Source organism: Arachis stenosperma, chromosome 4 (genome assembly GCF_014773155.1).
Source record: "Arachis stenosperma cultivar V10309 chromosome 4, arast.V10309.gnm1.PFL2, whole genome shotgun sequence".
In the NCBI taxonomy this organism is placed as follows: Eukaryota; Viridiplantae; Streptophyta; class Magnoliopsida; order Fabales; family Fabaceae; genus Arachis; species Arachis stenosperma.
The window spans coordinates 54,559,089-54,573,735 of record NC_080380.1 but is presented as its reverse complement, the minus strand read 5'-3'; the positions used below and the strand labels follow the sequence as shown (position 1 = coordinate 54,573,735).

Sequence of the window (14,647 nt, the reverse complement as noted above, 5' to 3'; positions counted from 1 at the left end):
TACCATTTGAACTAATGTGTGATGCCAGTGACCATGCCATTGGTGCAGTGTTGGGACAAAGGCATGACAAGCTTCTGCACATCATTTATTATGCCAGTCGTGTTTTAAATGATGCACAAAAGAACTACACAACCACAGAAAAAGAGTTACTTGCAGTGGTTTACGCCATTGACAAGTTCAGATCTTATTTAGTAGGATCAAAAGTGATTGTGTAAACTGACCATGCTGCTCTTAAATATCTACTCACAAAGCAGGATTCAAAACCCAGACTCATAAGATGGGTGTTGCTTCTGCAAGAGTTTGATATAGAAATAAGAGACAGAAAAGGGACAAAGAACCAAGTAGCAGATCACCTGTCCCGAATAGAACCAGTAGAAGGGGCGTCCCTCCCTCTTACTGAGATCTCTGAAAACTTTCTAGATGAGCAACTCCTTGCCATCCAGGAAGTACCATGGTTTGCAGACATTGCAAACTACAAGGCTGTGAGATTCATACCCAAAGAGTATAGTAGGCAGCAATCAAAGAAATTGATCTCAAAAGCAAAATACTATCTGTGGGATGAACCATATCTCTTCAAGAGATGTGCAGACGAAGTAATCTGTAGATGTGTGCATAAAGAAAAAGCACAGAAGATCCTCTGGCATTGCCATGGATCACAATATGGAGGACATTTTGGAAGTGAGCGAACAGCCACAAGAGTCCTCCAATGTGGCTTCTACTGGCCTACTCTCTATAAAGACTCCCGAGAGTTTGTACGTAATTGTGACAGTTGCCAAAGATCTGGCAATCTGCCTCACGGTTATGCCATGCCTCAACAAAGGATCTTGGAGATTGAGTTGTTTGATGTATGGGGTATTGACTTCATGGGGCCTTTCCCACCATCATACTCAAACACTTATATTCTAGTGGCAGTGGATTATGTATCCAAATCGGTGGAGGCTATTGCAACACCCACTAATGATACTAAGACAGTGCTAAAATTCCTCCAAAAACACATCTTCAACAGATTTGGTGTCCCTAGAGTACTAATCAGTGATGGGGGTGCTCATTTCTGCAATAAACAGCTTTACTCTGCTATGGTTCGATATGGAGTTAGCCACAGGGTGGCAACTCCATATCATCCACAGACAAATAGGCAAGCTGAAGTCTCTAATAGAGAACTTAAAAGAATCCTGGAACGGACTGTGATTAACCATAGAAGGGATTGGGCAAGAAGCTTGGATGATGCTCTGTGGGCATACAGAATAGCATTCAAGACTCCTATAGGGACCTCTCCATACCAGCTTGTGTATGGAAAAGCCTGTCACTTGCCAGTGGAACTGGAACACAAGGCCTACTGGGCAACCAGATTCCTAAACCTTGATGCCAAGTTAGCTGGAGAAAAACGATTGCTCCAGTTAAACGAGATAGAGATATTCAGACTCAATGCTTTCGAAAATGCAAAAATTTATAAAGAGAAAGCAAAAAGATGGCATGATAAGAAGCTGTCACCCAGAGTATTTGAGCCAGGGCAGAAAGTTCTACTGTTTAATTCCAGGCTCAGATTATTTCCCGGAAAGTTGAAATCCTAGTGGAGAGGACCATATATGATTATAGGTGTGTCACCATATGGATATGTAGAGCTTCAAGATAATGACTCTAACAAAAAATTCATTGTTAATGGACAGAGAGTCAAACATTATCTTGAAAGAAATTTTGAGCAAGAATGCTCAAAACTGAGACTTGATTAAAAGCTCAGTAATAGTCCAGCTAAAGACAATAAAGAAGCGCTTGCTGGTAGGCAACCCAGCCATTAACAAAGCTTATTTGTTAATTAAATGATAATTTTATAGGTTCATATTAATTATCTTCAAGGTAAAATAGCAATTGCATGAGTTCACAGAGTTACAGAAGGATTCAGAGGATAAAACAGCAAAAAGAAGCTCACTGGTGCGAAAACGCCAGTAAAAACTGTTTTGGGCATTAAACGCCCAAAAGAAGCATCTACTGGGCGTTTAACGCCAGTAGGGATAGCCATTTGGGCGTTTAACGCCAGATTTGCAGCATCCTGGGCGTTCAGAAAAACGCCCAGTGATAAAGGATTTTCTGGCGTTTAATGCCAGCCAGAAGCTACAGCTGGGCGTTAAACGCCCAGGAGAAGCAACAGATGGGCATTAAACGCCCAAAACATGCAGCAGTTGGGCGTTTAACGCTAGGGTTGTGGGGAGAAGGTAACTTCGTTTTCACTTCAAATTTTTTCCATTTTTCATGTTTCAATTTATGATTTCTTGCATAAACATGTTACAAACTCTCATCTTTCAACTTCAATTTCGAAAAATTTTTAATCCTAAACATATTTCTTAATTTTTCTTCAATATCTTTTCAAACCTTTTTCAAAACTCACTTATCTTTTTTAATTCTTTTCAAATCTTTTCAAACTCATCATATCTTCTTTTCAAAATTCAGATTTATCTTTTTCAAATATCGTTCATATCTTTTCAATTTTAAATTACATCTTTTTCCCATCATACTTATCTTTTACAAATCATATATTCTATCCTATCTTTTTCAAAAAAATTTGAAAACCCACCCCCTCTTCCCTTTAAATCCGCGTTCGGCCTCCCTCCTCTCCTCCACAATTCGAACTTGGCTCTCCCTCTATCCCTCTTCTCTCCTTTCCTTTCTTTTGCTTGAGGACAAGCAAACCTCTAAGTTTGGTGTGTTTATCCGTGATCACTAAGCCAATACCCACTAAGATCATGGCTCCTAAAGGAAAATAAACCACTCCAAGAGGTAAGAAAGAGAATATTCCAAAACCACTTTGGAATCAAGGGAAGTTCTTAACCAAAGAACATTTAGACCATTACTACAAAATAATGGATCTAAGGCCAGTGATCCCGGAAGTTAAATTCGATCTGAAAGAAGACGAATATCCGGAGATCCAAGAGCAAATTTGAAACAGGAGCTGGGAAATCCTAGCTAATCCTGAAAAAAAGGTGGGAAGAAATATGGTTCAGGAATTCTACTCTAATCTGTGGCAAACAGACAGGCAGAGAATAGTTGGAACCGCCTTCTATGACTATCGAACTCTGGTCAGAGGAAAGATTGTTCCCCTCCACCCTGACAAAATAAGATAGATCTTCAAGCTGCCTCAACTGCAAAATGACCCAAACTCCTTTAATAGGAGAATGATGAGAACAAATAAGAGCTTGGACAAAATTCTAGAGGACATATGCCTCCCTGGAATCAAGTGGACAACTAACACAAAGAGTGTCCCAAACCAACTCAAGAGAGGAGATCTCAAACCAGTCGCCAGAGGCTGGATGGACTTCATTGGGCGTTCTATACTGCCCACTAGCAACCGCTCTGAAGTCACCATCAAAATAGCAGTAATGATCCATTGCATTATGTTGGAAAAAGAAATGGAAGTTCATCAACTGATTTCTTGTGAACTTTACACAATTGCATACAAGAACTCCAAAGATGCCAAATTGGCTTATCCAAGCTTAATCTCTATGCTATGTAAAGATGCTGGGGTAAAGATGGGAGTAAATGAGTATATCTCAGTTGAGCAACCAATCACCAAAAAATCAATGGAAGGACAACAAGTGCAGGACGACCCCATCAAGAGGAAGGCACATGAGTTCCTCCCGAAAATCCCTCAAATTGAATACTGGGAGCGTCTTGAAGCATCTGTTACCAAGTTACAAGAAGCTATGGACCAACTAAAGGAAGAACAGAAAAAATCAAAATAGCATGCTTTGCAAACTGCTTGGGAAACAAGAAGAGCAAGGGTGTGAACTGAAGGAACTGAAGCGTCAGAAGCTATCTCTTGAAGGGCTAAGCACCCCACAGACTAAAGGAGCATCCACCTTCAAAAATAAAGGTTGTTGAGTCCTAATCTTAGCCTTAACTCTGTGATAATTGTTCTTATTAGGAATTTATCTTAGAAGTTATATATGAGTAATAGTAATTAGTATCTTTATTTTGATTTTATCTCGAATTAAGCTATAATTTATTTTTCTCATCATCATCAAACATGAATAAAATAGCAGATTTTTAGAATAAGGAGGCAATATTTTTTCGAGTTTTTAATAAGAAAAATTCAAATTATTTATATATGGTGGCAATACTTTTCGTCTTCTGAATGAATGCCTGAACAGTGCATAATTTTGATGGTGGAGTTTATGAATGTTAAATTTGTTGGCTCTTGAAGGAATGATGAACAAGAGAAATGTTATTGATGATCTGAAAAATCATCAAATTGATTCTTGAAGCAAGAAAAAGCAGTGAAAAAAAAGGAGAAGTAGAAAAAGCCAATAGCCCTTTAAACCAAAAGGCAAGGGGAAAAAGGATCCAAGACTTTGAGCATCAATGGAAAGGAGGGCCTAAAAGGAATAAAATTCTGGCCTAAGCGGCTAAACCAAGCTGTCCCTAACCATGTGCTTGTGTCATGAAAGTCCAGGTGAAAAGCTTGAGACTGAGTGGTTAAAGTCGTGATCCAAAGCAAAAGAGTGTGCCTAAGAACTCTGGATACCTCTAACTAGGGACTTTAGCAAAGCTGAGTCACAATCTGAAAAGGTTCACCCAGTTAAGTGTTTGTGGCATTTATGTATTTGGTGGTAATACATGAAAACAAAATGCTTAGGGTCACAGCCAAGACTCATAAGTAACTGTGTTCAAGAATCAACATACTGAAATAGGAGAACCAATAACATTACCAGAATTCTGAGTTCATATGGATGCCAATCATTCTGAATTTCAAAGGATAAAGTGAGATGCCAAAACTGTTCGGAAGCAAAAAGCTACTAGCCTCGCTCATCTAATTAGAATATAAGCTTCATTTAAAACTATGAGATATTATTGCTTCTTTATTTCTCTTTATCCTATTTTATTTATCTAGCTGCTTGGGGACAAGCAACAGTTTAAGTTTGGTGTTGTAATGAGCGGATATTTTATACGCTTTTTGGGGGTAATTTCATGTAGTTTTTAGTATGTTTTAGTTAGTTTTTAGTATATTTTTATTAATTTTTAGGAAAAATTCATATTTCTGAACTTTACTATGAGTTCATGTGTTTCTCTGTGATTTCAGGTATTTTCTGGCTGAAATTGAGGGATCTGAGCAAAAATATGATTCAGGCTGAAAAAGGACTGCTGATGCTGTTGGATTCTGACCTCCCTGCACTCGAAATGGACTTTCTGGAGCTACATAAGTCCAATTAGAGCGCTCTCAATTGCGTTGGAAAGTAGACATCCAGGGCTTTCCAGCAATATATAATAGTTCATACTTTGCTTGACGATAAATGACGTAAACTGGCGTTTAACACCAGTTCCATGTTCCATTTTTGCGTTAAACGCCAGAAACAGGCTACAAGTTGGAGTTAAACGCCCAAAATAGGTTATAACCTGGCGTATAACTTCAGAAACAGCCCAGGCATGTGAAAAGCTCAAGTCTCAGCCCCAGCACACACCAAGTGGGCCCTAAAAGTGGATTTCTGCACTATCTATCTCAGTTTACTCATTTTCTGTAAACCTAGGTTATTAGTTTAGTATTTAAACAACTTTTAGAGATTTATTTTGTATCTCATGACATTTTTAGATCTGAACTTTGTACTTTTTAACGGCATGAGTCTCTAAACTCCATTGTTGGGGGTGAGGAGCTCTGCTGTGTCTCGATGAATTAATGTAATTATTTCTGCTTTCTATTCAAACACGCTTGTTTCTATCTAAGATATTCATTTGCACTTCAATATGAAGAAGGTGATGATCCATGACACTCATCACCATTCTCAACCTATGAACGCGTGCCTAACAACCACCTCCGTTCTACCTTCGATTGAATGAGTATTTCTTGGATTCCTTAATTAGAATCTTTTTGGTATAAGCTAGAATCCATTGGCAGCATTCTTGATAATTCGAAAAGTCTAAACCTTGTCTGTGGTATTTCGAGTAGGATTCAGGGATTGAATGACTTTGACGAGCTTCAAACTCACAAGGGTTGGGCGTAGTGACAGACGCAAAAGGATCAATGGATCCTATTCCAGCATGAGTGAGAACCGACAGATGATTAGCCGTACGGTGACAGCGCACCTGGACCATTTTCACTGAGAGGACGGATGGTAGCCATTGACAACGGTGATCCACCAACACATAGCTTGCCATAGGAGGAACCTTGCGTGCGTGAAGAAGAAGACAGGGGGAAAGCAGAGATTCAGAAGATAAAGCATCTCCAAAGCTCCAATATATTCTCCATTACTGTATAACAAGTATTATTTAATCCATGCTTTTTATTTACTACCAATCAAAACTGAGAATTATTATTATCCTGACTAAGAGTTACAAGATAACCATAACTTGCTTCAAGCCAACAATCTCCGTGAGATTCGACCCTTACTCACGTAAGGTATTACTTGGATGACCCAGTGCACTTGCTAGTTAGTGGTACTAGTTGTGAAATGTGTGATTTACAATTTCGTGCACCAGTAGCCATATGGCATGTTATTGGCATGCTTTAAAAGCGTAGCTATATCTTGCTATTGGCACGCTTTAAAAGCGTAGTCATATTTCACACATATGGCTACGCTTTAAAGCGTGGCGATCTTTAAAAGCGTGGCAAGAAAAAAAGCATGGCAATAGGTCACGAAAAGCGTGCCGATAGAGCAACCGACACCCTTGCAGTTGTGACCCTTTCAAAAGCGTGGCGAAAAGCTATCGCTACGCTTTTAAAAACTTTTCGCCATGCTTTAAAAGCGTAGCAAAAAACTTGTTTTCTTGTAGTGTAGGTGCTGTCGTCCAATTTCTTCATAAGGAGGTAGTTAGAGGGTTGTACCTGCATGAGATTCTGATACTTAAGTTATCAAGGATTACTTTTAAGCAGGTTTTTAGTAGATTAGAACGTGTGTATGCTTGAAGAGTGTCAGTGTATTTATAGTAGAGCTGATAACCACCTTTGTTGAAGTAGTTCCACCTTTATCTTGAGAGTTTGTTAAGATCTATCTTTCAGAGTAAATGAAGATAGTTGGAGAGATTTGAGAAGGCTCCTTCAAATAAAGAGGTTGAATTTGCTAAGTGGAGCTGGGCTCCTTTCGTTGTGTTCGACCTCCTTCAAAGAGGTTGGCCATATGATGGAGGTCTCCTCCTTTAAGTCAGACCTTTTATCTTTATTGGGCCTAATTTTTATGTTTTGAACTAAATAAAAATGTTTGAAAACTTTATTAAAATGTAATTTTTCCTAAATAAATACGTGCAACTCCAAAGTCCTAATCCTAACACACAAAGGCATAGCCATTTTGTCAAGTACAAACATTACTAATATTAATTTTTAGATAGTTAAATACAAACATTATTAGCATAGCTATCTACTAGAGTCTGTTCTCATTTTCCCATGAAGTTCTCTTTTTACGTTCTTTTTCAAGTTATACGTATATATCCTTCATCCACTAGATATATATTGCTACAAAAGCACTCTATTTCTGAAAGGAGCAGAATATGAAAGCAAATTCCTCTTCCTCGTCGTTGTTACTGTACTATTGCTCTCACTATTAGGTTTCTTCCACGGCGGAATCTTACACGGTAAGAAGTTAAACCACGCCGGGTTCCCGCAACTTCTCCGCGACAAGAAAAACGCAAAACACTCCTGCGCCGATCTCTGATTCGGAAGCCCCGAAATACAGTTCTTCCTCACATCAGCAACACCCTTCTTAATCATATTCCTGCACAGTGGTCCCACCTTGGTGAAGTAGTTATAGGACAGTGACAAATTCGCCAAGTTACCAAGTGCGCACACCACTTCCGGAATTTGTCCATACAACAGATTCCTGGCTAGGTTTAGCTGCTCCACGCTCTCCAAGCAGCCCAAGGAGGACGGCAACGGCCCTGTGAGGAGGTTGTTTCCGGCGTCGAAGAGGGTGGCCTTTTTCAAGAACCCGATCTCATAGGGCAGGCAACCGGTCAGGAGGTTGTTGAGGAAGAGAACCTCGGTCAGCGTGGCCGAGGCTTTTCTGATGCTTCGTGGAATGGGGCCGGTGAATTTGTTGTTTGCGAGAGTGAGGTAGAGAGCCTTTGTGTCCCCTAAGTTGTTGGGAAGAGTCAGGGCGAAATTGTTGTTGTTCAGAAAAAGTACGTCCAAAGCTTGGGTAAATATGCTGGGTGGCACTGTTCCGGAAAACAAATTGTACCTTATACAAATAACAAGATACAAATATACTAAACATTAATAATTAGTATAAAATATATATTAAAAATAAACTAAATAATATATATATATTAAATATATATTTACTACTTTTAATATTTATATAATATTTTTTATTCTTTTATTTTTGTAATTATTCATAAGGCTTAAAACTCCACACGAGTAAGCAAAGTCTACACACAAGTTTAGGGTATTTGATTATTATTATCCAAAAATGTTAAGTAAATATGGTTTTGTTATAAAAAAAATAAGATAAAATATTATTTTAATCTTTAATTTTTGGGTCAAATTTTAATTTAAATTTTATTATTTTAAAAATTTTATTTTTATTCTAAAACATCTTAAATGGGTTCAATGTCATCCTACGGTTAAATTTAACACGAATAGTTAATGAAATAAGTGATCTGAAAATTTATAGCGGTACTAATTAAGCGGTATCTTTTTTCATATCTTACAGCAACATAACTAAAATCTTTTTATAATATTTATTTTCCTCAATTTTTTTCTTGTACAAAATCTCAAATTCTAACAATAAATTATCAAGGTTCTAAAATCTAAGAAGAACTTTTATCTTGATAATCGTTAGTGGGATGATTTTACTTATTATTGAAATTAAATATTATTGACTCTTTAATATGAGAATTGTTTGTGTCAAATTTAACGGTGGGATAAAATTAAACTTGCTTAAAATCTTTTTAGAAATGAAACATGATATTTGAAAGCTTTTGATAATAAAATAGTACACTTAAAATATTAAAAACTAAATTAAAATTTAGATCAAATATTAGAACCAAAATAATACTTTACTCCAAAAAAAAGAAAAGAAAGAAGACAATAAAGAGCGTGAAAAAACAATAAAAGAACATACTTTTATCATGTCTAATAATTAAGAAAATGAAACTCCTTCTACAACTAATAATCATCTAACAAAAGGCCAAAGAAAAAAAAGAAAAAGGTAAAAAAATTATACGTACATTTTAATAAGGAGAATGCTAGGGGACAATAATTTTGTTGAACAATATGAATAACTACCAATTAAATTAAAATACACCACACTTCTAAATTAACCTTCTAAATTTTAATATTAAAATAACTATCCGTACACTAGTAAAATAAACATCCAATGTATCTATTATTTACATTGTTTAATATTTTCATTGTTTACCTATACTTTTCCTATCATTTATCAAATAAATTAGTAACGATGTATATATATACAAATATATATGATATTTAATTTATTTTTTAATATATATTTTATATAAGCAATTGATTTTTTCCCCTTAATTTTGATATGCAGATTGCACGTAGCATAATTAAAAAGTAAAATAGTTGAATAATAATGGTGGCTGGTTACTGATTTTATTTTGACTAATAATGGTGGCTGGTTAGTGATTTTATTACCTAAACAATACATGTTTAATTTAATCTAGAACATACGGTTAATATATTGTCTGAATAAAAAGAAAAAAAGAAATTTAGAAATTAATACTTTTGGCCGACGTTTAATTAATTTTGTTATTTTTTCCTCTTATTATTATTATTTTTTTTTTTTATCTTTGTGGTTCATCTTGAGTTGTTAACGGGAAAATAAATATTTACGTTATTTTTATCAAGGAATTATTAACTGAGAAAAATAAAACAGAAAAAAAGAAAATTGTATGTGCATGGTACCTTATGTCGAGAAAGGACAATGTGGGCATGTTGAGAACGGAAACGGGGAACACGCCGGAGAGGAGGTTGTTACTCAAGTCCAGTTCGTACAGGAACTTTAGTTTTGCTATGTTCGGAGAAATGGTGCCAGAGAAGTTGTTGGAGTTGGCGTGAAATATTGCCAAGTCCGAGAGCTGGTCTATGAAGCCGTCGAGGGACGGAGCGGAGAGCTGGAAGCCGTTGAAATCTATGGATGCGACGGTTACGGCGGTTTTGTTGTCCGGTGGGTTGTCGCAGTAGAAGCCAGTGTAGTTGCATATGTTTGGACCACTCCATGTTGAGGTTATACCCAACGGGTCAGAAGTTATTGTGGTCTTGAATGCTTGAATTATTGGGAATATAAGAGCTAGTCTCTCGTCTAAGAACCCTAAAATGTCTGGGATCGTCAAATCTAGTGATAGTGATGAACTTTCAAGGGTTTTGCAATTCACAAAGATAACACAACAAGAAGGAATTAGTAGTAAAAAGGTGATGAACAATGTTGTTAAAATTCCTGAACTATTTTCCATGATTTCAATATCTCAACAACTCTAAGGGAGTGAGGTATATAGCATGGTTTTAAGAAGCAAACCGAAACGGTCAATTTAATCGAATTAATTAGGAATCAATCACTAAGTCAGTCTTGTTCAAATAAAAAATTAATTGACAATGAATTAATCAAAAAAATAAAAAAAAAACAATTAAAAGTTGAGTTAACCGATTGAATTAGTATAATTTTTTAAACAGTTATTAATCAATTTAAAATAATAAAATACAATAATATTTTTTTTTTAAAATATATATTATATAAATATATTATTTTATTATATACGGTTCGATTGAATTTTAATTAAACTTTTAAATTTTTAATTCTATCAGCTTAATGACCAATTTGGTTTTCCGAACAATGTTATACAGTATATATGGGCCTTGCATTGTTTAATGATTTATAATGGATGATGGTTTTGTTTCTTCATTTGTATCATGAGAAGATTTAATTACATGTGGTTCTTCTTTCTTTTCCCCTTGATAACGGTGGTGGGATGATTATTATGTTATATAAGAAGGGGTTTGAAATGATTGTTGTCAACAATGGGCACTAATGAGTAGAAGTCCAGCACATACACCAAGAACTTTTGATTTTGGAGATTTGATAAGCTAGCATTATAAGCGCACCGACTACAAATGGGAACATATATTTATGGGTTTTGAACTTTTTAAACCACATAACTTGGAAGAGGAGCATGAGAACACGCATTATGGGGTTTGAACTTTGTATAAAGTATAAACCACTTGAGAAAAAAGGCATCATTTCAAAGGATGTGTATTTGGTTTTCTACATGTTGCTGCAAGAGTCAAAGAAATGTGAAATTGAAGTGTTATACTGTTTGAAGTTTGAAAATCCACATCAAATGCAAAAGAAATATAAATGCTAAATGGATTTCTCTTTCACTTGATACCTAATTTTTAACTGATTTATTCATATCTCCTAGTATTTGATTAAAATAGATAACATTAATCAACTAGTACTTTTTCTAAACTTCTTATGAGTTGTGATGCATAGTGATTACAACTCGATTAATTAATTTCAAAGCTTAACCACTCATAAATCATCATTTTAAGATTTTTATTGAATTTTGGTTTAAAGATGGGACTTTTAAGTGGGATATGTGAGATCTGAGATTAATGGTGGATGTTACAATACTCTCTTGATGTTTGGAGTTTTAAAACTTCATATAATTTTAACAAAAAAACACTATTAAAATTAAAAATTTAATTTACTTTGCGTTGATTTAAGTTAACATTTAATGTATACTGATGAAATCAATAAACAATTAATACTTTTTTTTGAAAAACTACAAACATGTTAATTACAACTTATAAAATATATTTTTAATAAATTATAATTATAATTATTATAAGAAATTTAATATGCTCTATTAGTATATAAGTTATTTAATTAGTTAATAAAATCTAATTAATTAATAATTTTATATTTTATTTATTTTAATTATTTACTTAAAATTATAATTTATTTCATAAAGTTTATTTAATATACTATCTTTTTTGTTCATTGAAAATAATGAGTTTGTTCATCGACAAACTCATTTCTATTTCTGTACAATTTGAATCATATTCGTATATTTTTATTTTTTTATTAATCTAATTTTATTCACATATTTGAATTTTAAATTTTTAAAATTTTTTATTTAAAATTTAGATAGATATAATTTAAATTAATAATTTAATTTAATAAAAATAAACGTATTCGTATTATTTTTATTATCTTAAATAAAAAATATCTCTAACTATATTTTCTACGTAAGATTTATTAATCTTTTTAGATATTATGTACTTATATATACACTCTAATATTATTAATTTGAAAGATTACATATATCTATCTCTTTTGTTGAGATATTTAAAAACTATGTTTAACCGTTTTAAAAAAATAATACGAAAACGTTTATTTAAAATAAGATGAATATATTTATTTAAAATTTAAAAATTTTAAATAAATTAATTCGTATTAATTTTAAAATAATATGAATATGTTTGTTTAAATAAAAAATTTTTAGAATAATAAGAGTATTATATTTTTTTAATTCTTTTAAATTTTTATTTTTATCATAATTTTATAATAATTTAATATCAATCTAAAAATAAAATAAATTTAAATTAAAACAAAATTTAACCAAATAGAATTTAATGTTAATTCTTTTTTCTTTCTTTAATAATTAAATAATAATTCTTCTCTCTCTTCTTAATTAAGGAGTATTAAAACTTTAAATAAATTTTTTTTATTTAATTTTTTAAAAAGAGTTTTAATACTCCAAATCTTCCAAGAGTATTGAATCAGGCGCCGAGATTAACGGATGAAGTACAAGTGTACAACATGGGCAACTGTTTGTCTCTTTTGATGTCTGCGTGGACAAATGTTAAGGATTAAGGCGTACCGAATCATTTTCCTAGCTAACAGCTGGATGGATTACGAATTCTCTCAATTTCCCATACTTTAACCAAGAAAAAAAGGCCCCATTAAGTTACATCTGTTGGTCCTGAAATTTCCATAATTTAGAACAAAACTGCTAGTAATCACAAATTTTTTTGGGGCACGGTTGTGGGTGGATGCCTGTTGGGTTGGGTTTGCTCAGCCCAAAAAAACAAAACTGTTATTTACATACTACAACTCAGTCACTATGAATTTATATATCAAAATATGTATTATTTTATTTTATATTTCAATATGTATTTTATTTGGTTGCTTATTTTATATATATATATATATATATATATATATATATATATATAATATAGTTAAATTTAAAATTAATATTTTAATTAAGTGTTTATTTAGGTGTCATTAAATCAATAAAATTTTTTTTGAGAAATTATAATTTACATCTTTTTTAAATATTTTTTTCTTTAAAAAAAAGATCTTTTTCACATAATAAATGAACAAAAAAATACTTTTATCTTATTTTATCTAAATATAATTAATAAATAAAAACATCTTTTTACATGAGATATCAAAACATAAAATCAATTTTACTTTTGTAAAAGATTTTTTTTTGAGAATGGCGCCCAAATAGGCTCTAACTTAAATTGGTTGAGCGATTAACTTATTCATTCTCTTAAATAAATGTCGGGAGTTCGAATCTCATATTATATATGTAGCAGTTTATTAGTCATGCACAAACTTTTAAATAATAAAATTTAAATATATAACAAATTAGTCTTTTATTTATTGAATAAAAAGATACAATTGAAAAAAAAATAGCTTTATCTTCTTTTTCTGTTTGTTTTTATTTTTCATGATATAATTAAAAGGCGAAAAGCCTGATTTGGATAGAAAGAATAAATCTAGAAGCCATATATACCAAATCTCTGCATTCGTCAATCATAAAAAAAAATAGCTTAAACCAGTTTTGATTGAGTTAGGCACTGCCGCGTTTGTCTTTGGCGCTATTACCTCTGTTATAGTCTTATGTGACTATATAATTAAGCTGAATTTTTGCATGAATGTGTGATTAACAAGTTAGGCGTACTAACGACAATATATTGATTCATCAATTATTCTCAGTATATAAGTCATTTTTTTTATAAATTTTTTTTATTAACTTTTCTCTTTTTTCTTCTTTTTTTTTATTATTAGAATTTTTTTCCTTATTTATTTTTTCTCCTACTATTCCATCATTTTCATCATCATGATCATCATCGTTATAGTCATCATCGTCTGATCTTCTTCTTCTTATACGTATCGTTGTTATTATTATTGTAGAAGTTTGCCATATTGATGATGTTGCTTAGTTCAAAATTAAAGAAAATATTTTTGTGCATTTGTAGCAAATATTCGCTGTAAGAGTTCTGAATCTGAATTGTTATTTAAATGAATCTGTTCCATTCTCGTTTCGATGTATTTTGAAAAACTTGCGGTGTATTTTGAAAATATTGCAGTATATTTTGAAAATATTTCAGTGTATTTTTATTCGAATAAGTTCTGCATAATTCAAGACTCTTTCTCTTCCCCTTTCTCATCTTCTGCTGCTTCTTCTTTTTTATTATCATCATCATTTTTTTCTTATTCATTTTATTTTCTTGTTTTATCTTCTCAAGTTTTTTCTTGTTTTATCTCTTAACAAGAATAAAAACAAAAAAATCAAACAAAGAAGAAAAAAAACACATAATGCTGCAAAATTACTTAGAAGAGGATGAACCTACATTCATTCAAGTAAAAGAAAGAAAAAAATAAAGAAAAAAAGAAGAAAAAAATGCATTAAA

At 32.7% G+C, this 14,647-nt stretch overlaps 1 protein-coding gene across 1 annotated transcript; it reads right to left on the bottom strand.

Moving 5' to 3' along the window:
- Window positions 1–7,251: 7,251 nt before the first annotated feature.
- LOC130976472 (uncharacterized protein At4g06744-like) lies at window positions 7,252–10,436 on the bottom strand. The gene is made up of 2 exons (XM_057901345.1): window positions 9,848–10,436; window positions 7,252–8,156 (listed from the first exon to the last, which is right to left on the bottom strand). The coding sequence occupies exons 1-2, from the start codon at window positions 10,393–10,395 to the stop codon at window positions 7,433–7,435; spliced, it is 1,272 nt and encodes a 423-aa protein (XP_057757328.1). The 5' UTR covers window positions 10,396–10,436; the 3' UTR covers window positions 7,252–7,432.
- Window positions 10,437–14,647: the final 4,211 nt, after the last annotated feature.

Excerpts from the sequence above, each read along its gene's own strand:
- LOC130976472 (XM_057901345.1), bottom strand. The coding sequence starts at position 10,395 with ATGGAAAATAGTTCAGGAATTTTAACAACATTGTTCATCACCTTTTTA. Across the intron at positions 8,157-9,847 it reads TTGTCCTTTCTCGACATAAG|GTACAATTTGTTTTCCGGAA; the intron begins GTACCATGCACA and ends TATTTGTATAAG.